Source organism: Saccopteryx bilineata, chromosome 2 (assembly GCF_036850765.1).
Source record: "Saccopteryx bilineata isolate mSacBil1 chromosome 2, mSacBil1_pri_phased_curated, whole genome shotgun sequence".
In the NCBI taxonomy this organism is placed as follows: domain Eukaryota; kingdom Metazoa; phylum Chordata; class Mammalia; order Chiroptera; family Emballonuridae; genus Saccopteryx; species Saccopteryx bilineata.
The window spans coordinates 186,020,470-186,046,018 of record NC_089491.1 but is presented as its reverse complement, the minus strand read 5'-3'; the positions used below and the strand labels follow the sequence as shown (position 1 = coordinate 186,046,018).

At 42.5% G+C, this 25,549-nt stretch overlaps 1 protein-coding gene across 1 annotated transcript in view; it reads left to right on the top strand.

The window, feature by feature from the left end:
- Positions 1 to 25,549, top strand: part of B3GLCT (beta 3-glucosyltransferase) — a 146,432-nt gene that overhangs the window by 79,273 nt on the left and 41,610 nt on the right. Inside the window, exons 7-8 of the mRNA XM_066258909.1 lie at positions 385 to 521; positions 24,748 to 24,811. Of these exons, the coding sequence (XP_066115006.1) occupies positions 385 to 521; positions 24,748 to 24,811 (201 nt within the window). The remainder of the gene's footprint in view (positions 1 to 384; positions 522 to 24,747; positions 24,812 to 25,549) is intronic.

Sequence of the window (25,549 nt, the reverse complement as noted above, 5' to 3'; positions counted from 1 at the left end):
AATAAATAAATAAAATAGGCACTGATTCTGGAAGGAGTCAAAGAAAAATTCTTTGCAAACCTCAGTGGGGCACACAGTAAACTGTTTCTTTGCCTTAATAGTATTTTGATAGAAATATTCTGTAAAATACCACCTTTATATATTTACTATGGTATAATGACTAAATTTTGTTTAGCCTGATGATATATTAAATTACTCTTTATAGACAAAGATTATGTTGTGTTCATTATCATAAATATTAATTATATTTTTGTTAAAAAAACATAATCTGTGCTAATTCTCTATCACTCAGAATATTTAATTAACTAAAATTAATAATATGACTTTGTTTTTGGTATTACAGGGAATGTTTCTTTTATGACATTTTATTTCATTATTTAACAGGAATGGTTTTTAGGAAAAGCATTACATGATGAAGAATCTACAATTATTCACCATTATGCCTTTTCTGAAAATCCTACAGTTTTTAAATATCCAGACTTTGCTGCTGGCTGGGCCCTTAGTATTCCACTTGTGAACAAGTAAGAATTTATGGATTTTTTAAAAATTTCACTGAGTGTTATAATTGATGGATCTCAAATGGGTTCAGCAGTACATAGGAGAGTGGAGAGATCTGCAGGGTCTTTTTTCTACCCAATCACTTACTAGTCTCCTCAGTCTCATCACTAAGCTCTCTGTGCTTCCTTATTACTCACCTGTAAATTAAGGTGAATCATAAATCATGATGGTGAACTCACAGTACAATGTACAGATGATGTACTATAGAACTGCACACCTGAAACCTATATAATTTTTTTAACCAATGTCACCCCAATAGAGTCAATAAAAATGAAAAGAAAAGTTGTGAGACTAAGGGAGGGCTCGCACATGTTTGAGAACTCTGCCCTCAGAAGTCTTGTTGTTGTTGTTAATGGACCTAGTCAGCAATAGGTCTGACTTTGATTGTCAGACTTTCAGATTGTGAGAAAATGAGTCTGTTACACTCCTGGGATGGGTGGTCGATCGCTAGTCATGTGCATGGCTATACCTGTTTAAACATGGGCCATGTAGAGGGACAAGAGGCATGGTAGATATTCATACCTAGCTATTTGTGTGTATAATTGCAATGATGCTTTTTTAGACGTGGAAAATGAAGAGAATTAAGTTGTCATTCAGGAGAAATATGGTAGTTGACAGGCCCTCTTTCAGTCTGTACACTTCAGGTGAATTATTGTGTTTTTGTTTTTTAAGGAATGGAAAGTTGATACAGCAGTTGTGACCACTACACCTTCAAAGGTGAAAGGGTCTCCCGTATGTTTTACATGCAGTGTGCTGACTCAAGGGTTTGGAGTCTGGAAAAGCTTCCTCGACCATTGGAGGCAGATGGGTAGTAGAGGTCTTGTCATTAGTGGCTGGCTGAAACCGCCTGACGGCTGTCTTGATGCTTGAAATTTCCTTACAGTGTAATTCCCTTCTTGACAAGATATTGTCATATTTTATTTTTTCTTTTCTTCTTCTTTTTCTTTTACAAGTTAGAGGAGGAGGGGGGGGGATAGAGAGACAGACTCCCGTATGTGCCCTGACCAGGATCCACCCAGAAAGCCCCATTTAGGGCTAATGCTCTGTCCGTCTAGGGCCATGCTCACAACCCAGCTATTTTTAGCACCTGATGCGAAGGCTCCACACAGTCATCTTCAGTGCCAGGGGCTGATGTGCTCAAATCAATTAAGCCATGGTTGCAGGAAGGGAAGAGAGAGAGAACGGGGAGAGGGAGGGATGGATAAGCAGATGGTCACTTCTCCTGTGGGCCCTGACCAGGAATCAAACCTGGGACATCCACACGCTGGGCCGATGCTCTACCACTGAGCCAACTGGCCAGGGCCCACCGTGTTTTCTATTGAGAATCCAAAGATGACATCAACAGTACCCTGTGTTGTCTAGCCTTCCTCACTGCTAGAGTACAGCAGGTTTCATCTTGTAGATGGGCCATGGAAAGTTCTTTTTGGGAACTGACTTACATGGGGAAGGAGAAAATGGATGGGGACCCATTTGGCTTGAGAGGTCACAGCAGAGGAGGGGTTGTTTGGGGGCTGGCAGCTGAGACAGTGGCTTCCTGATCCATAGCTTCCTGATAGAGGCAGAAGACACAGCTCCTTGACCATCGTCTTTGGTATGAATCTGAAGATTGTTCTGGCTGTCTCAGCCCAGACTCTCTTTCTCCTGACTTCTCAGTAATCCTGTGAGCCATCTCTGTGCCTTTCTTTATAAATGCATTTTTTGCTTAAACTAGTCACAGTAGATTCTGTTAACTTTGGCTAAAAATTTTATCCTTGAGCTCCATCCTGAGACAGCTGAGCAAGGATGGCAGCTCCTAGCCTGAGCCAGGCATGCCCAGGAGGATCCACAGTGTCCCGATCCATTCTGGGCATAGTGGAGGGGAACTGAGAAGAGAGAGTTGTCTTTCTCTTGAGAGAGGTCGGGTACTGCTATAACCTGTCCTGTGACGTTCTCTGAGAGCAGGCAGTGCCTCCTTGCCCTGGGGCCACAGAGAGAACCGACAGACCATGAAGGCCCTGTCCAGTAAGCCCGTGGTTATAGCCATTTCTCTGAAGCCAGCATAACCTTTTTCTCCACCCTGCCCATCAGAGTCTGCAGGCCTCCCACCTGGATGACAGTCCTGATAGACTAGTTTCACCTTTCTTCTTCCACTCTACTTTCCCCATCTGGAAAAGACCTTTTTCAAGGCTGAATGCAATCCAGCTTTTATTGAGTTAAGTGTAAGAAATGGCTACCTCCCCTTTTTAAACCATGTGGATGGCAGTGATGTGTCATAAACATGACTTTGACTCCCACTATCTTCATACAGGACAGCTTTGTCCAGTCTTCTGCTCGCCATGCTGGCGTTAATGCATCACCCGGTCTACGGAGCCCCTGGGGCTGTGATTCTGCCCTCTGGCCACAACACTGCTCACAAGTGCAGAGGCCACTAAGCACTGGCAGGTTCCATGGCCCATCTCCTAACTACCGCATGTCACCATGTGACCAGCTGCCAGGGGCTTTGTGAACTGGCCAAGATATTCGTCTTTTTAGGGGGACACTATGTTATGGATTGCCTGACGTTCTGCAGAGATAGCACCACAGGCACGTCATTCTCTTCCTGTGTTTATGAGGTCATTGAAAACATCTGTTGACAAGTGCCAGTTCACTCCCTTTTGGACAAGCTTAATGATGTTTTCTACTGAGATTTGGGAGGAAACTGAGGGCCTTAGTTTTTCATTTCAGTAGGATGTGTAGGGAGCTACAGCTAAGGGGATTGGGGCCAAGAGACTAACCTTTTGCACGAGTTCAGAGAAGTTCTGGGCATAATGGAGGAGGAAGCACCACGGCGAGTGTCGTTTGCTTTCACAACACTGAACAGTTAGCCACAAACTGTAGAATGTTAGTTAGTAATGAACATCCATGTTTTCTCCCTGCCTCTACTCCCTTTCCACTGCTAGCAGAAATAAGACAAAATGAAAATGCAAACTCTATCCTAGGACCACATCCAAAATTCTGCTCACCTTTGACTGTATTTCCTCGTGATACAAACAACATTATATAACCTATCTAGCATAGAAGATATCTGCAGCCAAGATACAGCTATTAGGACATTTTTACTTTTTCTTTTTCCCAAGAAATTGTTATTCTACTTAGGACTAAAGGAGGCATAAGTACCAATTAGCTCCATCAGCTGCAAGCTGGTTTCTCCCTAGTCCAAAGCTACTGTGCTGATTTCCTCCTGTTATTGGGAGCAAGATCAGTCCACAGGCTGGATGAAGGACGTATTATTACTGTAGTTGGAAGGTGCAGTCTGTGGTTGGTTGTTGCAGGAGATCACAATGCAGTTGAGGACTCTGGTTCCCTTTGTGTCTCCTGCTGAATACATGTTATCATCCTAAACCTGGTTTCCTTTGGGTTTCAAGGCAATCAGGGTTGCATATGTTTTATTTATGTCCAGAAGCATAGAGAACCTCTCTCGCCAAGGAAGGTGAGTGCTTGTTCTCAGTCTTTACTGGGTCTCGTGCAAATGAAGTTGGATCAACTTCAGATGTGTACCAACCAACCCCTGGACCATAAACAGTTACCAGACAATGTCAGTGCTTTGGTTGGGATCAACCTAATTCTGGCCTCGGAATCCATTTATTTGGCTTAAGAATTAATCAAGAGATGACGTCAGAGTAATGGCGGAGTAGGAAGCGATACCGATAAATCTCCCCCAAAACTCAACAAGATCTTCAACCAGAAACAGAAAAACCTATACTTGGAGCTTCCAGATTCTTCGCAATACACCCAAAGGTATGATTGAGTGAAAAATTGGCTAAATATATAACCAAACCCCGAAGGAAATAGGGAGTAAGAAATGCTCCGCCTTCCTCACTAACCTAAACGGGGCGGCTTTCTCTGGTAACTGTGAATATAGAAACTGAGGCGGGCAAAGGGGGTGAATAGATCCAGGCCGCCGCAGCAAAAACGGCCGAACCAGGCTGCGGCTCAGAGATCCAAGCCGAGGAAAATCTGATCCTGTGGCAACCCGGGCAATACAAGCTAACACTCGCGCCAAACCCAAACAAAGAAAGACAAGCGGAGCGGCCATTTTACCCGGTCTCCTGGTCGGTGCGCAGTTAGTGGAAGAGAGATTTCTTCCTAAGCCGCGGAAGTGGGTGCCCGTGTTGCCCCACGGAGAGGCAGGGTCAGAGGCCTTTCTGTGGGCTGAGGGCAGAGTCTCTGGGCAGCCCCAGCGCCCTGGGAAAGCCACGCACGGGAGGGAGTGAGAACTAATCCCAACGGTGGAGATTTTCCGTGCTGGAGGCTATTTCACTCAGAGGGAACCGCGGCCGGCCTCATATCCTGGTTTGCGCGCGCAGATAAGGAGTGAGCGATTCCTCCGAGTGCCTCGGCAGTGCGCGCCCGTGTTATCGCACAGAGGGGCAGAGTCAGGGGCCTTTGTGTGGGCCAAAGCGGAATCTCGGGATGCCCCAGCGCCTTGCAAAAGCCGCACACGGGGATGGAGCGAGACTCAATTCCAACGCTGCAACTTTTCCCTGCGGTTGGGGGTTTCACTCAGAGCGTGAGACTGCTGGCCGGATATCCTGGTCGCAGACAGTGAGTGAGAGTTTCCTCCAAGCGCCCCGGAAGTGGGCGCCCGCTTGTGTTACCGGACAGAGTGGCAGAGCCAGAGGTCTTCGAGTGGGCGGAAAGCCCGCCTGATTATGCTAGCAGCTCTGACTGACTGAGCCTTACCCAGAGCCCTGTGCTGAGTGGAAATAGAGTGGGGAGTTGCCAGCAATTTGAGCCTCTTACTATCCAGGCAGAGGCAGCAGCAACCCCATACCTGGACTATCAGGCTACTAATTGAGGAAGGAAAGACTAGGAGAAAGGCTCCAGGAACACGGACTCTCTCACTGTCGGAGCCTATAAATGCTAATGAGCCTCGACTCCCAACGAGAATAAAGCACAATACATGACATTGCCATAGAGACTTATCAACTACAAACCTCTACCTGAGCGTGCCAAAGGGGCAGAACCCGGGGTACAGAGTCACCGACCAGGAAGAGGGAGAGAAAAGAAAAAGCAAGAAGATAACCTCTCAAAATCAAGAATAATCTGCAGACTTTATAACCTATCCCATTTTATTATATTTGTTCGTTTGTTTCTCTTATCTTCATTCTTGAGACTTTTTTTTCCTCCTCCAATTTGGCCGATTAACTCTCTACCGGTCTTACTGTCTCCTCTCCTGGAACTACACTACCCATAAGTGTTACATCTCCCATTATCTTTTCTCTTCTCTTCCTTTCTCTCTATGAGGGTTGCACTCCAAAACCCTTAACTCTCTCTCTCTCTCTGTCCTTTCTTTTTTCTTCTTTTAGTGGTTCCCTCTTTTTTTCTCTCTCTCTCTTTCTTTTCTCCTTCTATATTAGTTTCTTCCTTTCTCCTTTACATCTCCTCTCATTCAAACCTCAATAACAAACAAATTATCTTATCTGGGACTCAAACCTATGTTTGTGGCATTTTGGGGGGTTTTTACTTCATCTTTTTAACTCACTAGCAGTGCTCCCATCCCTGGCTCTCCATATTATCTAGTTCTTGTTCCACTAAATACAATAGTAAGTTTTTAATTTGTCCCCCCATTTTTCCATTTTCCTCTTATTCGTCTCATCATAACTCTTAGAAAACCAACACCTAAAAGCAAATCATTTTATTCTTGACCCAAATTTTTTCCTTATTTGCTTTTTGTGGGTCCATACGCTCTTTTTTTTTCTTTTTTCTTTTTTTTTTTTTCCTTTTTTTTTTTTTTTTTTTTTTTTCTTTCTCTCTTTTTTGCCCCTTTATTACTTTTCCCCAATTCAGGCCCTCCATCACAGGCATTGTTTGTTATAACTCACAGTCCACCACAAGATTTTCTCAAGAAAGAGGGGAGAGGAGAGGAGAGGAAAAAAAGAGGGGGGGAATAATTTCCTTTTTTAAAAAAATTTTATTTTATTTTATTTTTCTTTATTTCATTATTAATTTTTTTTAAAAAAAACAACTCTTTTCGATTTGTTATTTTTTTATTTTTTTTAACTTTTTATTCTTTATTAAATCTCATTAATACTATCAACAAAACCACCCTCAGATGCCATTAAGGAAGAGAAAATCGAATATCATGGATACAAAAGAAAGAGAGGTAACACAGCTAGATGAGGAAAAATCTATGGAGAAAAAATTTAATATATTGGAAACCTTGGAGCTAAATGACAGAGAATTCAAGATAGAAATCCTAAAAATCCTCCGAGATATACAAGAAAACACAGAAAGGCAATATAGGGAGCTCAGAAAACAACTCCATGAACACAAAGAATATATGTCCAAGGAAATTGAAACTATAAAAACAAATCAAACAGAGATGAAAAACTCAATTCACGAGCTGAAAAACGAAGTAACAAGCTTAGCTAATAGAACAGGTCAGATAGAAGAGAGGATTAGTGAAATAGAAGACAAGCAACTTGAGGCACAACAGAGAGAAGAAGAAAGAGACTCAAAAATTAAAAAAAATGAGATAGCCCTACAAGAATTATCTGACTCCATCAAAAAGAATAACATAAGAATAATAGGTATATCAGAGGGAGAAGAGAGAGAAAATGGAATGGAGAACATACTTAAACAAATAATTGATGAGAACTTCCCAAGCCTGTGGAAAGAACTAAAGCCTCAAGTTCAAGATGCAAACAGAACTCCAAGTTTTCTTAACCCCAACAAACCTACTCCAAGGCATATCATAATGAAATTGACACAAACCAACAGCAAAGAAAAAATTCTCAAGGCAGCCAGGGAAAAGAAGAATACAACATATAAAGGAAGGCCCATTAGATTATCATCAGATTTCTCAGCAGAAACTCTACAAGCTAGAAGAGAGTGGACCCCAATATTTAAAGTCCTGAAAGAGAGGAACTTTCAGCCACGAATACTATACCCATCAAAGCTATCCTTCAAATACGAAGGAGAAATAAAAACATTCACAGATACAGAAAAGATGAGGGAATTTATCATCAGAAAACCCCCACTCCAGGAATTACTAAAGGGGGTTCTCCAATCAGATACAAAGAACAAAAAAAAACAGAGCCACAAGTAAAAGCTCCAAGAAGAACACAATAAAACCAAATTTAAACTGTGACAACAACAAAAAGAAAGAGGGGGAGAAGACGGAGATTAACAGTAGCAAAGGACGATGGAGTGCAAAAGTACTCACAAAATAGTTCGCTACAATGAACAGGGTAGGGACCCTTTTCATTACTCAAAGGTAACCACCATTGAAAAAACCACCACAGAAGCACATGAGATAAAAAAGATAGCAACAGAGGAAAGATGTATGGAATACAACCAAATAAAAACAAAAGATAGAAAAACGAAAGAGAAGGATCAAACAAGACACAAAACTAACAGAAAGCAAGATATAAAATGGCAATAGGGAACTCACAAGTATCAATAATTACACTAAATGTAAATGGATTAAACTCACCAATAAAAAGGCACAGAGTAGCAGAATGGATTAAAAAAGAAAATCCAACTGTATGCTGCCTACAGGAAACTCATCTAAGTAACAAGGATAAAAACAAATTCAAAGTGAAAGGCTGGAAAACAATACTCCAAGCAAATAACATCCAAAAAAAAGCAGGTGTAGCAATACTCATATCGGATAATGCTGACTACAAGACAGGAAAAGTACTTAGAGACAAAAATGGCCATTTCATAATGGCTAAGGGGACACTGAATCAAGAAGACATAACAATTCTTAATATATATGCACCAAACCAAGGAGCACCAAAATATATAAGACAGCTACTTATTGATCTTAAAACAAAAACTGACAAAAATACAATCATACTTGGAGACCTCAATACACCGCTGACGGCTCTAGATCGGTCATCCAAACAGAGAATCAACAAAGACATAGTGGCCTTAAACAAAACACTAGAGCACCTGGATATGATAGACATCTACAGGACATTTCATCCCAAAGTGACTGAATATACATTTTTCTCCAGTGTACATGGATCATTCTCAAGAATTGACCATATGTTGGGCCACAAAAACAATATCAGCAAATTCAGAAAAATTGAAGTTGTACCAAGCATATTTTCTGATCATAAAGCCTTGAAACTAGAATTCAACTGCAAAAAAGAGGAAAAAAATCCCACAAAAATGTGGAAACTAAACAACATACTTTTAAAAAATGAATGGGTCAAAGAAGAAATAAGTGCAGAGATCAAATGATATATACAGACTAATGAAAATGACAATACGACATATCAGAATCTATGGGATGCAGCAAAAGCAGTGATAAGAGGGAAGTTCATATCGCTTCAGGCATATATGAACAAACAAGAGAGAGCCCAAGTGAACCACTTAACTTCCCACCTTAAGGAACTAGAAAAAGAAGAACAAAGACAACCCAAAACCAGCCGAAGAAAGGAGATAATAAAAATCAGAGCGGAAATAAATGAATTAGAGAACAGAAAAACTATAGAAAAAATTAATAGAACAAGGAGCTGGTTCTTTGAAAAGATCAACAAAATTGACAAACCCTTGGCAAGACTTACCAAGGAAAAAAGAGAAAGAACTCATATAAACAAAATCCAAAATGAAAGAGGAGAAATCACCACGGACACCATAGATATACAAAGAATTATTGTAGAATACTATGAAAAACTTTATGCCACTAAATTCAACAACCTAGAAGAAATGGATAAATTCCTAGAACAATACAACCTTCCTAGACTGAGTCAAGAAGAAGCAGAAAGCCTAAACAGATCTATCAGGAGAGAAGAAATAGAAAAAACCATTAAAAACCTCCCCAAAAATAAAAGTCCAGGCCCTGACGGCTATACCAGCGAATTTTATCAAACATTCAAAGAAGACTTGGTTCCTATTCTACTCAAAGTCTTCCAAAAAATTGAAGAAGAAGCAATACTTCCAAACACATTTTATGAGGCCAACATAACCCTCATACCAAAACCAGGCAAGGATGGCACAAAAAAAGAAAACTACAGACCAATATCTCTAATGAATACAGATGCTAAAATACTAAACAAAATACTAGCAAATCGAATACAACAACATATTAAAAAAATAATACATCATGATCAAGTGGGATTCATCCCAGAATCTCAAGGATGGTTCAACATACGTAAAACGGTTAATGTAATACACCATATCAACAAAACAAAGAACAAAAACCACATGATCTTATCAATAGACGCAGAAAAGGCTTTCGATAAAATACAACACAATTTTATGTTTAAGACTCTCAACAAAATGGGTATAGAAGGAAAATATCTCAACATGATAAAGGCCATATATGATAAACCATCAGCTAACATCATATTAAATGGCACTAAACTGAAGGCTTTCCCCCTTAAATCAGGAACAAGACAGGGTTGTCCACTCTCTCCACTCTTATTTAATGTGGTACTAGAGGTTCTAGCCAGAGCAATCAGACAAGACAAAGAAATAAAAGGCATCCATATCGGAAAAGAAGAAGTAAAGGTATCACTTTTTGCAGATGATATGATCCTATACATCGAAAACCCCAAAGAATCCACAAAAAGACTACTAGAAACAATAAGCCAATACAGTAAGGTCGCAGGATACAAAATTAACGTACAGAAGTCAATAGCCTTTCTATATGCCAACAATGAAACAACTGAGAAGGAACTCAAAAGAATAATCCCCTTCACGATTGCAACAAAAAAAATAAAATACTTAGGAATAAACATAACAAAGAATGTAAAGGACTTATATAATGAAAACTATAAACCATTGTTAAGGGAAATCGAAAAAGATATAATGAGATGGAAGAATATACCTTGTTCTTGGCTAGGAAGAATAAATATAATCAAGATGGCTATATTACCCAAAGCAATATACAAATTTAATGCAATTCCCATCAAAATTCCAATGACATTTTTTAAAGAAATAGAGCAAAAAATCATCAGATTTATATGGAACTATAAAAAACCCCGAATAGCCAAAGCAATCCTAAAGAAAAAGAATGAAGCTGGGGGCATAACAATACCTGACTTCAAACTCTATTATAGGGCCACGACAATCAAAACAGCATGGTATTGGCAGAAAAATAGACACTCAGACCAATGGAACAGAATAGAAAGTCCAGAAATAAAACCACATATATATAGTCAAATAATTTTTGATAAAGGGGCCAACAACACACAATGGAGAAAAGAAAGCCTCTTCAATAAATGGTGCTGGGAAAACTGGAAAGCCACATGCAAAAGAATGAAACTGGACTACAGTCTCTCCCCCTGTACAAAAATTAACTCAAAATGGATCAAAGATCTAAACATAAGACCTGAAACAATTAAGTACATAGAAGAAGACATAGGTACTCAACTCATGGACCTGGGTTTTAAAGAGCATTTTATGAATCTGACTCCAATGGCAAGAGAAGTGAAGGCAAAAATTAATGAATGGGACTACATCAGACTAAGAAGTTTTTGCTCAGCAAGGGAAACTGATAACAAAATAAACAGAAAGCCAACTAAATGGGAAATGATATTTTCAAACAACAGCTCAGATAAGGGCCTAATATCCAAAATATACAAAGAACTCATAAAACTCAACAACAAACAAACAAACAATCCAATAAAAAAATGGGAAGAGGATATGAATAGACACTTCTCCCAGGAAGAAATACAAATGGCCAACAGATATATGAAAAGATGCTCATCTTCTTTAGCTATTAGAGAAATGCAAATCAAAACGGCAATGAGATACCACCTCACACCTGTTCGATTAGCTGTTATTAGCAAGTCAGGTAATAGCAAATGTTGGAGAGGCTGTGGAGAAAAAGGAACCCTCATCCACTGTTGGTGGGAATGTAAAGTAGTACAACCATTATGGAAGAAAGTATGGTGGTTCCTCAAAAAACTGAAAATAGAACTACCTTATGACCCAGCAATCCCTCTACTGGGTATATATCCCCAAAACTCAGAAACATTGATACGTAAAGACACATGCAGCCCCATGTTTATTGCAGCATTGTTCACAGTGGCCAGGACATGGAAACAACCAAAAAGCCCATCAATAGATGACTGGATAAAGAAGATGTGGCACATATACACTATGGAATACTACTCAGCCATAAGAAATGATGACATCGGAACATTTACAGCAAAATGGTGGGATCTTGATAACATGATACGAAGCGAAATAAGTAAATCAGAAAAAAACAGGAACTGTATTATTCCATACGTAGGTGGGACATAATAGTGAAACTAGGAGACATTGATAAGAGTGTGGTGGTTACGGGGGGGAGGGGGGAATGGGAGAGGGATAGGGGGTGGGAGGGGCACAAAGAAAACAAGATAGAAGGTGACAGAGGACAATCTGACTTTGGGTGGTGGGTATGCAACATAATTGAACGACAAGATAACCTGGACTTGTTATCTTTGAATATATGTATCCTGATTTATTGATGTCACCCCATTAAAAAAATAAAATTTAAAAAAAAAAAAAAAAAAAAAAACTGGAAAAAAAAAGAATTAATCAAAACCAGAATCTCTTTGGAAGCAGGAAGTGGAGGCTGTATTGTACAGGCGACTGACAGCACCCTCTGAGGAATGCTGATTCCCTGTCTCCTTGACTCTGTAGCCCACTTAGTAGGTCGGAGACAATTTGCAGCTACAGTTGCAAAAGTATTTCTTTAGCTGATGTCATCAGAAAATCTGGTTACTTAAAGATAGTCATGACACACATTTTCTTATACTATTTCCCACCAAAAATATTATTTGTGCTAGCAGTGTCACATTAGTGAGGTTTGAGTTAACATTCTTCAACATTCTGACCCATCTATGGGACACTCTAACAATAGTGTCAATGAAATCATGTTGTGTCTTCAGAGAAACTCATTATTGTAATGTCCAATAACGTTCTTTCTTCAGTAGTTGTTATTATAGGATTGAGTAAGTTCTCCATTGTTTTCCCACGAGCAAACCTTACCTAGATTTTCTTCAACAGCTCGCCCTATTGACTGGCTCACAAGTGGGACTAGAAAAGTCTCTAGGGCCCTGGCCAGTTGGTTCAGTGGTAGAGCGTCAGCCTAGTGTATCGATGTCCCGGGTTTGATTCTCAGTTAGGGCACACAGGAGATATGACAGTCTGCTTTTCTATTCCCCCTTCTCTATCTCTCTCTTCCCCTTCCAGAGCCATGGCTCGGTTGAAACAAGTTGGCACTGGGCACTTATGATAGCTCCATGGCCTTGCCTCAAGTGCTAAAATAGCTCAGTTGTAGAATAGTAGAGCATTGGCCCCATATGGGCAGAGCGTTGCCTGGTAGGGGGCTTGCCAGGTGGATCCCAGTTGAGGTACATGTGGGAGTCTTTCACTCTGCCTCTCACTTTTCACTTAAAAAAAAAAAAGTCTCTAGGAAGATTTCCAGAATGGAGTCAAAGAGGACTTATGTATCCTGTAGTTTCCAGTCTAGTCATTAGAACTGTTATTGGGGCATGGCTTAATACCCTTTAAAAATAGGACAACTGAGCCTGACCCGACGGTGGCGCAGTAGATAAGAGCATCGGACTGGGATGTGGAGGACCCAGGTTCAAAACCCCAAGGTCGCTGGTTTGAGTGGGGGCTCACCAGCTTGAGTGCAGGGTAGCTGGCTTGATCATGGGATCATAGACATGACCCCATAGTTGCTGGTTTGAGCCCAAGGTCACTGGCTTTAGCAAGGGGTCACTGTGTAGCCCCCTGGTCAAGGCACATATGAGAAAGCAATCACTGAACAACTAAGGTGCCACAGTGAAGAATTGATGCTTCTCATCTCTCTCCCTTCCTGTCTCTCCCTCTTTCTGACTCTCTCTCTGTCTCTGTCAAAAAAAATTAAGACAACTGAATATCAAATGTCATGTATGACAGGGACTGAATAATGGGGAAATAGTGGAAGCAATGGAGATTTCTGGCCTTAATTGTTTTTCTGTAGTTCTTGGTTCTGAAATTAGCATTTAAAAACACTTGTGCTGTTTTGTTTGGTATACAGAAAAATGAACACTACTTCCCAGCACTAGGACTAGCCTTTTAAGTTAGGGGAACACCCTGCACACTTTTAGGACTTGAACGCATTTACAAGGTAACTGACTGGCTTGGGCTTGAGTGTCACACCGTCACACGAGGTGACCCATCAACATGAAGTTGGTGACGTTGAGGTAACCGTCACTCTGTGGGTTGCTAGACACAGCCACTTAAAAATGTTTGTGCACATAATTATTTGTCCTCCAGTCAGTCATTGTCCATCTCAAAGATACTCTATTCATTGTTTTCACTTTGTTCCCCTCTAAGGCTCCCCGCAAAGAAAAAATTTCAAGAATTGAATGAGAAAAACTTAAAGATAGCCTGACTGGTAGTGGCACAGTGGACAGAACATTGACTCAGGATGCTGAGGTCCCAGATTCGAAACTCCAAGGTTGTCGACTTTAGCACAGGCTCATCTGGCTTGAGAGTGGGGTTGCCAGCTTGAGCTGGATCATCAACATGATCCCAAGGTCAATATCTTGAGCCCAAGGTTGGTAGCTTGAGCAAGGGGTCACTGGCTTGGCTTGAGCCCCCTCTCCTGCTCAAGGCATGTATGAGAAGCAATTAATGAACTAAAAGTGATGTAGCTACAAGTTGATGCTTCTCAAATCTCTTTCTTTCTGTCTGTCTGGCCCATTCATGCACGCAAAAAAAAGAAAGCAAGAAAATAAAAAGACAGAGCAGACAGCATGTTTAAGGTATCAGTTCAGAGTGTAGACCGTCTGTTGAGGGGCATGTGAAGTGTGACCGTCTCTCAACAGGCGTCACATGCTGTTGGACTCTGGTCAGGTTTGTTTACCCTGCTGTAGCAGCGAGTCCAGGCATGTCTCTTTTTGACTTTGGAGTCTGAATGTGATCTGATCAGAATTTGGAGGCACTTGAAGTGAGTACAGATTCCAAAGCTACCTTGATATAGTTTATTTTAAAATTTTGGCCCAAATGAGCAGAATTTGAACTGGACAAGATTCCATGCCAAGGCGGATTTTTTTCCCCCTCTTAATGTATATTGGAACATATCTGAGACATAGTCTCTTCATGTACTCACCGCCCTCTCACTCAGATCCCTGGGCAGATACACCAGCAGGAATGTAACAGAGATTGCATGGGCTTTTTGGGGGTTGGGTGCCACCAGACTGTTAATATCAAACATGAGACAGTTACTTTATAACTGAACTTAAATTATAACCCTTCTTTGTCTTTCCTCTAATAAAAAGTACATTTTTGATTTAATTTCATTTTATTTTTGTGACAGAGAGAGAGGGACAGATAGGGACAGGCAGACAGGAAGGGAGAGAGATAAACATCAATTCTTTGTTGCGGTGTTGCAGCTCCTTAGTTGTTCATTGATTGCTTTCTCATATGCTCCTTGGCCTGAGGGGGGCAGCTACAGCAGACCAAGTGACCCCTTGCCAGTGACCTTGGGCTCAAACTGGTGAGCCTTGATCAAACCAGATGAGCCTGCACTCAAGCTGGCGACTTCAGGGTTTCTAACCTGGGTCCTCTGTGTCCCAATCCGATGCTCTATCCACTGCGCCACCTACTGGTCAGGCAAAAAAAAGTATATTTTTGAAGAAATCTTTGTGGCTCAACAGGCTAAAAACTCAATAAAGATGTTTGAAACAAGACCTGGCCGGTTGGCTCAGTGGTAGAGCGTTGGCCTGGCGTGCAGAAATCCCGGGTTCGATTCCCGGCCAGGGCACACAGGAGAAGCGCCCATCTGCTTCTCCACCCCTCCCCCTCTCCTTCCTCTCTGTCTCTCTCTTCCCCTCCCGCAGCTAAGGCTCCATTGGAGCAAAGATGGCCCGGGCGCTGGGGATGGCTCCTTGGCCTCTGCCCCAGGCACTAGAGTGGCTCTGGTTGCAACAGAGCGACACCTTGGAGGGTCAGAGCTTCACCCCCTGGTGGGCGTGCCGGGTGGATCCCGGTCAGGCGCGTGCGGGAGTCTGACTGTCTCTCCCCGTTTCCAGCTTCAGAAAAAAAAAAAAAAAAAGAAATGTTTGAAACTCATTACTACTTTCTCTCTTAAAAACTATTTTCTCTCTTAAAATCACTATTATTATTATTATTTTTTTTTTCTGAAGTGAGAAGGGGTGGGGAGTCAGACAGATTCCCACATGCACCCTACTGGGATCAACCCAGCAAGCCCACCAGGGGGCAATGTTCTGCCCATCTGGGGAGTTGCTCCGTTGCAATTGGAGCCATTCTAGAGCCTGAGGCAGAGGCCATGGAGCCATCCTCAGTGCCCAGGGCAACTTTGCTCCAATGGAGCCTTGGCTGTGGGAGGGGAAGAGAAAGATAGAAAGGAAGGAGAGGGAGAAGGGTGGAGAAGCAGATGGGTGCTTCTTCTGTGTGCCTTGGCTGGGAATCAAACCCGGGACCACATGCCGGGCCGACATTCTGCTGCTGAGGCAACTAGACAGGGCTCACTATTTCTTAATAGTTAAAATACATGTATTAGGAGATCTGTAATTGGCACCAATCATCTTGTCTCTAGCCCCCTAGATGAATATAGGATGTGTGGAATTCCAGTGGTCTTAGGACTTACGTCATCCTAGCTCACTCAGCTAAGAATCAGTCTTTCACCCTTGTTCATTTAGGCTGCTCCCCAAGGCTCGCCCTAGCCCCACTGGTGGGCAATGCTGGCGGGGAACAGCTCATGCAGGGTGTGCACAAAAACAATAATGCGATTTCACAGAGAAGCTGGCCTTGAGTTTTGGTCTTGAGGAAAGTTTGCCAAGTTAAGTTTGGGTGAGGGCATTCAAGGCAGCTGTGCAGAGGAGAGGAGAGCAGGCAGGAGTGTGCCCTGTGTGGGACAGGTGGGTACAGAGGGGTTGGGGAGGGTGTGGGGGAAGGGGGCAGCACAGGGGCTCCTGTGCCTGGGCCCAGGCTTGATTCTGTATCCTAGCAAGCCATTGAGGACGTTTTAATCAAGAAAATAATGTGAAATGCAATTTATTCTTTCCTGACACCATATGCTTTCATCCACAGATTGTACTTTGGGTTATTAAAAGTTGGAGGGTGAAAAGCAAGCTTTTTGTTTTTCTTATTTTTTCTCTGTCATTATGTAGTATGAGGTCAATCAGCAGTCAGCAAACATAAGGGCTATTTTTAAAAGGTATTTAATATATTGTATGCCGTGGACCAGCGCGGCTTGTAATTCTGGGTCTTGAGGGAGAATAGTGCGAAACTAAGAAAACAGACTCATTGAGAAAAAAGGATGGGATCAGGAAGCCTCTTCAATGCTGATGACAATATCTGAGTGCCCCATGGCCCCAGTTTGCTTTATTATATAGCCATATGCAAATCAAGGAAGTCCTTGTTACAAAGTTACACATCTGAGGCAAAAACAGGAACTCTCTGAAAGCATAAACAGGAATCCCCCTACCATGCATAAGCGAAATCAACCAACATCTGAATAAACAAAGAGTGAAAGGAAGGGCATGTAAATTGCTTCCAGCAACTTAAGCAAGCAAGTGAAGTGGGTGCAAATACTCAGCATCATAGCCAATATGGAGGTGGTTGGGGGAGAGCTTAGCCTTTTGCTAAGCCTGGAATTTACAAAGGCTTTTTGCCACTTACAGACTACAACATATTCTCCTTTTATTTTTAATTTGTGTGCTGAGATTTGCACTCATCTGATTTCCTAGTTCCCAGATTCTTATTTGGAGGCAGACTGAAAAAATACAGAATAAACACAAAATTAGTATAGCCAATGCTAACAGATATCCAAACAAGTACTCTAATACATTAAAGGGATTAAAGCCTTTTAGATTATCAAGCAAACTTTTAGCCAATACAGTAGGATCTATAATAGAGTCTTTGCTGTTTTAAATGTCCTTAATATGTTAATGTAATTTCACCAAGTCCATATTGGCACCATCATCATTCCACATTCCCAACCCCAGTTCAGTCCATTAAGAGCTGTCAGCCCTGGCCGGTTGGCTCAGTGGTAGAGTGTCGGCCTGGCGTGTGGAAGTCCCGGGTTCAATTCCTGGCCAGGGCACACAGGAGAAGTGCCCATCTGCTTCTCCACCCCTCCCCCTCTCCTTCCTCTCTGTCTCTCTCTTCCCCTTCTGCAGCCAAGGCTCCATTGGAGCAAAGATGGCCCGGGCGCTGGGGATGGCTCCATGGGCTCTGCCTCAGGCGCTAGACTGGCTCTGGTTGCGACAGAGCGACACCTTGGAGGGGCAGAGCATCGCCCCCTGGTGGGCGTGCCAGGTGGATCCTGGTCGGGCGCATGCGGGAGTTTGTCTGACTGCCTCCCCATTTCCAGCTTCAGAAAAGTACAAAAAGAAAAAAAAAAAGCTGTCACAAGAAGCAGGAGTCCAGGAAAAGTCCACATGGCACTGGAATTGTCACATTATACTTTGCAGCTCTCATCCAAGTCCCAATGCCTGCTGCTTTTAGCTGGTAACGATTCAGGTAGACTCCAAAAACCATCTGCAACACGTATGGAGACGGAGCTTCCATTTTCTTTAAACTGGAGAGATGAACCCAGGGGGCCTTTCCCTGGAGCTTTACAGCCATGGGGTGGTGAGGAGAACCTTGGGATACACTATGCTGGTTGGCAAAGGTAAATTCATAACAGAAGTTGGCAAAAAGGAGAAAGAGAGCTCTGAATTAGGAGTAGGTTCCAGCCTCATGGGACATTGAGGCAAGAGGAATAAAAGAGACACTATAAAACAAAGCAGCAGAAAATAGGACTATCAACACCCACAACAGAGATCTTCGAGGGATGAATAAAAACCCGAATATTCAGGCAAGACAGAGTAAGTGGCCCTTGTGTCCATAAGAAATAAGATTAGTTTACCTGCTACTTGGAAGAAATACCCTAGCTCATCCACAGTGATGTAGATGGGGCCGATGGCTATGGGCACCTTTAGCCTTCAGTGGCAAGTCTCAGCAGGCTGGGCAAGGTCAGTTCACAGGTGGCTGGAGCAGGGCTGGAAGAGACTGAACCCTCCCTTAGAGGAGCGAGGGGGCAGCTTACCTTCCAGTGTCCATTTTTCCCACAGGAAAGGCATGTCCCTGGTGGGGGCCGAGAAGCCTGGCAGGCTTTAGCTCAGTGACCTTCCTTTCCATTATTGAAGCAAGGCCCTGATGGAGTCCTATGAGGCCCATTCAGGGTGTTGGAGCCTTTAAAGGCATATGCCAAGAGCCGGTTTTTCACCTGATCTCTTTTGGGCTTTGTCTGCCTCTTGGTCATTATAGACTTTAAAAGCCATGCTCAGAAGATCTCACTGAGGGGTTTGAGGGTCCTTCATCTGCCTATATAAACTTTTCCCGTATATCTGGAGCTGCTTGGAAAAAGAAAAAACAGCATTATTAGCTGGATCAAATAAAAGAGGGTAGAAGTTTGCAGGAGAAAGAGGTTTGGCATCTCCTGTACATCAGCATTCAAAAGAATTTTTTTTAAGTAAAAAGCATGATTCCAGGATATGACTCCCCCTTTTATATTTTTTAAAATTGAACTTAAATATTTGCTGAGTACACTTTAATAATATCTTGATTTTAAAGATTGTAAGAAATACCTGTAATTTGAAAGGTTTGACAAAATATAGTAAATGCTTTTCCTACATATGTAGAAGTATTGTCAGTTTTAATCAGTTTAGGAAGTCCAATAATTGAAAATACATACAGACAGCTATAACATGTTTAGAAGCCTCTCCTGTTTGGCAGAGGCTACCATAAATCCAGAATAAGTATCCACTGTAACGTGGACAAAGGACTGTTTGCCAAATGAAGGTATATGAGTAACATTTATTTGCCAAAGTTGTCCTGGTAGGAGTCCTCAAGGGTTAACTCCAAACAAAAGGACAGATTGTAGTATAGGACACCTTGGACAGGATTTAACAATCTGCTGTGCTGCTTCCCGAGAAAGTTGAAACTGTTTACGCAGGGCTGCAGCGTTCTGGTGAAGAATTGTATGAGACTGGATTGCTTGACCTGTCATGGTTGCTCCAATAATTTTCTTTTGGGTAGTTTGATCAACAAAGGCATTTCCCAGTGCTAAAGCTCCAGAGAGCATGGAGTGAGCTCAAATATGTCCTATAAAACATGAAGCTCTATGTTGATGTACAAGTCTTTGAAGGAAAAATTGCTGCAATAGTTTCTCATCAGCAGTTGTCCCTAAGACAGCAGTGTCTATAGTGGAAATAACCACAAGTAAATATTTGCTGTCTGCTGAAAAGCAATGATAATGGCATGTAATTCTACTCTTTGAGCTGATTTTAAGGTGACTGTTTTCAGTATAAACTTATCCATCGATTATTAAGCCAGCTATTCCTGAGCTGGACCCATCAGTAAAGACTGCAGGTGCTTCAGGAATGGGCTTATTAACAATTATCTTAGGAAAGACAAGTGTGTAATTAATGAAAATTGAACTATTTTTTTTAATATATATATTTTTTGTATTTTTTCTGAAGCTGGAAATGGGGAGAGACAGACTCCCGCATGCGCCCAACCGGGATCCACCCGGCACGCCCACCAGGGGGCAACGCTCTGCCTACCAGGGGGTGACGCTCTGCCCCTCCGGGGCGTCACTCTGCCGCGACCAGAGCCACTCTAGTGCCTGGGGCAGAGGCCCGGGAGCCATCCCCAGCGCCCAGGCCATCCTTGCTCCAAGGGAGCCTTGGCTGCGGGAGGGGAAGAGAGAGACAGAGAGGAAGGAGGGGGGGGTGGAGAAGCAAATGGGCGCTTCTCCTATGTGCCCTGGCCGGGAATCAAACCCGGGTCCCCCGCACGCCAGGCCGACGCTCTACCACTGAGCCAACTGGCCAGGGCTTGAAAATTGAACTATTTTATCAGCTGGGTAGTGAGAATCAATTTGGCCTGTAAAATTTGCAAAAGCGATTTGCTATTTAGTGGAAGTTTCCCAGAGCCATTGTTGTTGATCCTTTGAAAAAGGAACAACAGTAATTTGAGGCTCAAAACCTATAAGCTATAAAAGTCGCCTATGCCCGTCGATAATCAAGGAGGCAATAAGATCAAAATACGGAGATAAAACTTTCTTAGGAGTAACAGCTAAATGAATTCATTCAATAGGACCTGAAGCTTGCCACAATAGTCCCGTTGGAGTGTAACTTGAGGGACAAATTAGTAAGGCAATTGATTCTTCAGGATTTATGCATTTTAGTTGTGCTTGTTGCAAGGCTTTTTCTACAAGCTTTATAGCTTGCTGTCCCACAGCTGTAAGTAGCTGAGGAGAAGCTGGTTCAGCTGAGCCTCTAAGAATATCAAAAAGTGGCTTCAGTTCCCCAGGAGTTAATTTCAAGGAAGGTCTAAGCCAATTAATATCTTCTAATAATTTTTGGAAATTGTTTAAAGTTTGCAAATGATCTGTCCTGATTTCTAATTTTTGTGGAAGAATTTGTTGTCCCTGAATAATTTTTCCTAAATAAGAGAAAGGTAAAGATTGCTGTACCCTTTCAGGAGCTGTATAAAGTCCTGATTCTTTTGAAGAACATTCTAGTTGTTGCAAAATGGTCAACACAATGTTTTTATCTGTATGAGCAATAAGAATATCATCTATATAATGAATTATGTACGCCTTAGGGTTCTGCCTTTGTACTGGAGAGATAGTTTGAAAAATGTATTTTTGGCACAAGGTAGGACTGTTAGCCATACCTTGAGGCAAAACTCTTCACTGGTATTGCTCCATGGGATCCTGGAAATTAAGTGAAGGAACACTGAATGCAAAATGCTTGCAATCATTAGGGCTTAAAAGAATAGTAACAAAGCAATTCTTCAAGTCAATAATTACAAGGCAAAAATTCCATGGAATGGCAGTAGGAGAAGGGCATCCTAGCTGGAGAGGACCCATAATTCCCATAGTCTTATTTATTGCTCTCAAATCTTGTAATAGCCTCCTGTTTCCTGACTTCTTTTTAATAACAAATATAGGCATATTCCATGGGCTATTAGAAGGTTCAGTGTGCCCAAGCTCTAACTGCTCTTGTACCAATCGCACAGTTGCCTTAAGTTTCTCCTAAGAAAGGGGCTATTGGTCTACCCATACAGGGTTATCTGACTTCCAAGTAATTGGGTCTGCACAATGCATTATTGGGGTAGCAGGAGCTACCAAGGCCCCTATGCTAAATTTTGATATCCTAATCCATGCCTTCTGGTATTGGGTGCCTCTTCTATGGGGGAGAGAATTCCCCACTGTTCTTTCCCTAGTCCCTTGGTGGGCAAAAATCCCTGATCAAGCATCTGAGTACTGACTAAACCATTAGGACTGACAAACAATGCTTCCATATTTTTCAAAACATCTCTACCCCACAAATTAACTGGAAATCCAGGGAGCACATACGGCTGAAAAAGTCCAGAATGACCTTTATCTTTCCATTGTAAAAAACTAGAGCTTTGTTGAGGGGATTTACTCTGTCCTATACCTTGTAATTCTGTGGCTGCTGCATAAGTGGGCCAGTAAGGAGGCCAATGTAGCTCAGCAATAACAGATATATCAGCCCCAGTATCTAAAAGTCCTTTAAATTTACGCCCTTGTATTTTTTGTTCCATTTCAGGGCATTCTGACCAATTTTTTGAATCCAATAGGCAAAATCAGAGGAGCCAAATCCCCAATTTCTTCAGGGCCCCTTTTGCAGGATGTGGCCTGAGAAGCAGAATTAGCATCCTTATACTATTCTTCTAACTGCCTGAAGGAGCTTGAGACAAATTCTTGAAATGACTTATTAGGGCCCTGCTTAATCTTGCTCAATTCCTTTGTTTTACTTACCTGAGTATATAGCCTTACACATAAACAAGACAATTTATGCACAAAAACACAAGTATAACATATAACTTTGATTAATCCTAATACTTGAATTCTATTTGGCTCCTAACTCTGAACATACCTCACAATGCACTAACCAAATCAGTAAGTCTTAAGGATCTACATTCTATTCTATTTAAATTTAAATGAGCACTCCTTACAAGTTCTAAAATAATTTTATTTTTTCAATATTAGAGCTGGCATTTCCAATTTTTGCATGCAAGGACTTAATTCAGGCCTTAAAAACAGGCACATTTTAGACAACATTAAACAAAGACTAAACAGAAACAAGAATTAGACGAACCAGACAAATCAGAGAGAAACTGGGATTTCAGAGCACATCCAGATTAGAAAGATGCCTGCCTGATTTTAGTCAGGTCATTTTCTGACAGAGGAACTGAAGTATGTGACTAAACAAAATTTCCCCAAGAAAATTTTTTTTGGCAGCTGCTGGGATATTTTCTATAGTCAGATCCACCAGGGGTCCCCTGCCTCAATTTCCAGGCAAAGAATAAGAAAGAAACAAAGTGATAGTTCAGAAGACTGTAGTTAAAACATTAAAGAAAATCAGACCATAACAGGAAAAGCTGTAACTTTCTTAATACCTGAGTCTCCTATCCATTCTCAAAATCTATAGTTGCTGTAACCGGCAGTTCAGGTTGACTATGTGAGATTTCTCCCCTACCTCTACTTCAGCTGAGTAGCAGACTAAGAAGCCAGAGAGAACCAGAGGCAACCACACTGTCCTACATTCCTCGGTCCCCAAGCTGCAAAGTACAGCACCAACTGCCAGAGAGACTGCCACTTTTATTCCTCCTACCATAGTCTCCTCACACCACTGCCTTCTCAGAACTTTACCTACTTGCTCCCCTGTAGCAGAAATAACCATTCTCTCCTCCAGGAAACAGGCACACATCTTGAACATATCACAAAAAGCATTCTAACTGCATAACTATTCTTACAAAAAGGTCCTCTACTTTTGACCCTGATTGTCCCATAATTTTTTACTCCCAATTATACTCTCCTCAAAAACTTTCTTTACTGGCCCTGGTCGGTTGGCTCAGCGGTAGAGCGTAGGCCTGGCGTGCGGGGGACCCGGGTTCGATTCCCGGCCAGGGCACATAGGAGAAGCGCCCATTTGCTTCTCCACCCCCTCCTTCCTCTCTGTCTCTCTCTTCCCCTCCCGCAGCCAAGGCTCCATTGGAGCAAGGATGGCCCGGGCGCTGGGGATGGCTCCTTGGCCTCTGCCCCAGGCGCTAGAGTGGCTCTGGTCGCCGCAGAGCGACGCCCTGGAGGGGCAGAGCATCACCCCCTGGTGGGCAGAGCATCGCCCCTGGTGGGCATGCCGAGTGGATCCAGGTCGGGCGCATGCGGGAGTCTGTCTGACTGTCTCTCCCCGTTTCCAGCTTCAGGAAAAAAAAACAAAACACTTTATTTACTCACTGTGCACACTTGGGGAGTTCTGTCACCTGCCTTTAGTTTAGTTTTCTTGTACTCGAGTCCCTGTTCTGGTGCCACTTGCCGCAGACCAGCGCGGCTAATAATTCTGGGTCTTGAGTGAGAATGGTGCGGAATTAAGAAAACAGACTCATTGAGAAAAAAGGATGGGATCAGGAGACTTCTTCAATGCTGATGGCAATATCTGAGTGCCCCATAGCCCCAGTTTACTTTATTATATAGCCATATGCAAACAAAGAAGTCCTTGATACAAAGTTACACATCTGAGGCAAAAACAGGAACTCCCCCAAAGCATAAAGAGGAATCCCCCTACCATGCATAAAGGAAATCAACCAACTTCTGAACAAACAAAGAGTGAGAGGAAGGGCATATAAATTGCTTCCAGCAACTTTAGCAATCAAGTGAAGTGGGTGCAAATACTCAGCATCATAGTCAATATGGAGGTGAAGGGGGGAGAATTTAACCTTTTGCTAAGCCTGGAATTTACAAAGGCTTTTTGCCCCTTGCAGTCAAAAATTGTATTTTATTGTATTGTTTTGTGTTGTATTTTGTTATTTGCTAGACGCTATAATAATGAATGTTACATTTTCAACAAGCTTTGCATTTTCATAGTCCTTTGCCTCAAGGCAATTTAACTCCTATTTTTATTTTAAAATTTGTACCTTGGCATGTTTTCTCTCTTTTTTTTTTTTCCTTTGTGTTTTTCTGAAGTTAAAAGCAGGAAGGCACTCAGACAGACTCCCGCATGCACCTGACTGGGATCCACCTGGCATGCCCACCAGAGTGCGATGCTTTGCCCAGCTGGGGCGTTGCTCCATTGAGGCCAGAGTTTGGCCCGTTTTCAAACATGGGAAAGTTTCAAGAATGTTTTATTCTTGTTTGGCACTTTTTCTGGTTTAAGAAAACCCCTCAAATTGTCTCTTATTTTCTAGGCTTACCAAGAGGTTAAAGAGTGAGTCCCTGAGGTCCGACTTTACGATAGATTTGAAACACGAGGTATGTCATGGTTTGTTTGGTTAAAAGTCTCAGTAATCAGAAGCCCACGTCTTCTAATGTGAAAGGTGTTCTGTGTGCCCTGAGGGTACCTCCTCCCCCACCGCCGTGCGTCTTCTCCCCACCATGGTCACTCCTTGCCCTGACTCTGGAAGTCTGCTGGCGCTGGTTAGTCAGCTCATTTCTTTATGCTTCTGTGGTTTCTTTCCTCTGAGTGCTCCTGTGCCTCTGGGACTTGATCTCGTGACCTTGGAGTCCTGTGTGGAGGTCCCGGCTCCACAGTGAGGACTTGCACTTGCTTTTGCTGCTGGAGGTTGTACTGCTGTGGGGCCACTTGAAGTCCCTCTGAGATGTTTGGACCACATAAGTGGCACACTTAAGGAGGCCTAACTTTTGGTAACAAAATCCCAGAGGAGATGTGGAGACAGTTTTCCCCTCCGTCTAGCTCCGGAGTCGCAGCTCTGTGTGGGGTTTGCTGTTAGACACCCCCTCGGTGGGTCACAGGCTGCATGCTTTGACTCGCATCAGAAACTCAGCGTCCCCGGGGCTCGGCTGGTACCTGCCGGAGACGGCTATCATTGGTGGCGCCTCCCAGCTTCTCAAACTCTTGCATCTTGTCCTCACAAGCTCCACACTTTGTGCCAGTTTAGCAGTCCATTTACAACGATTTTAAAGATATTCTGCCCACATTTTGACATGTTTTCAGCCAGTTGGGTGGAAGCTGTGTCGTTACCACACTGC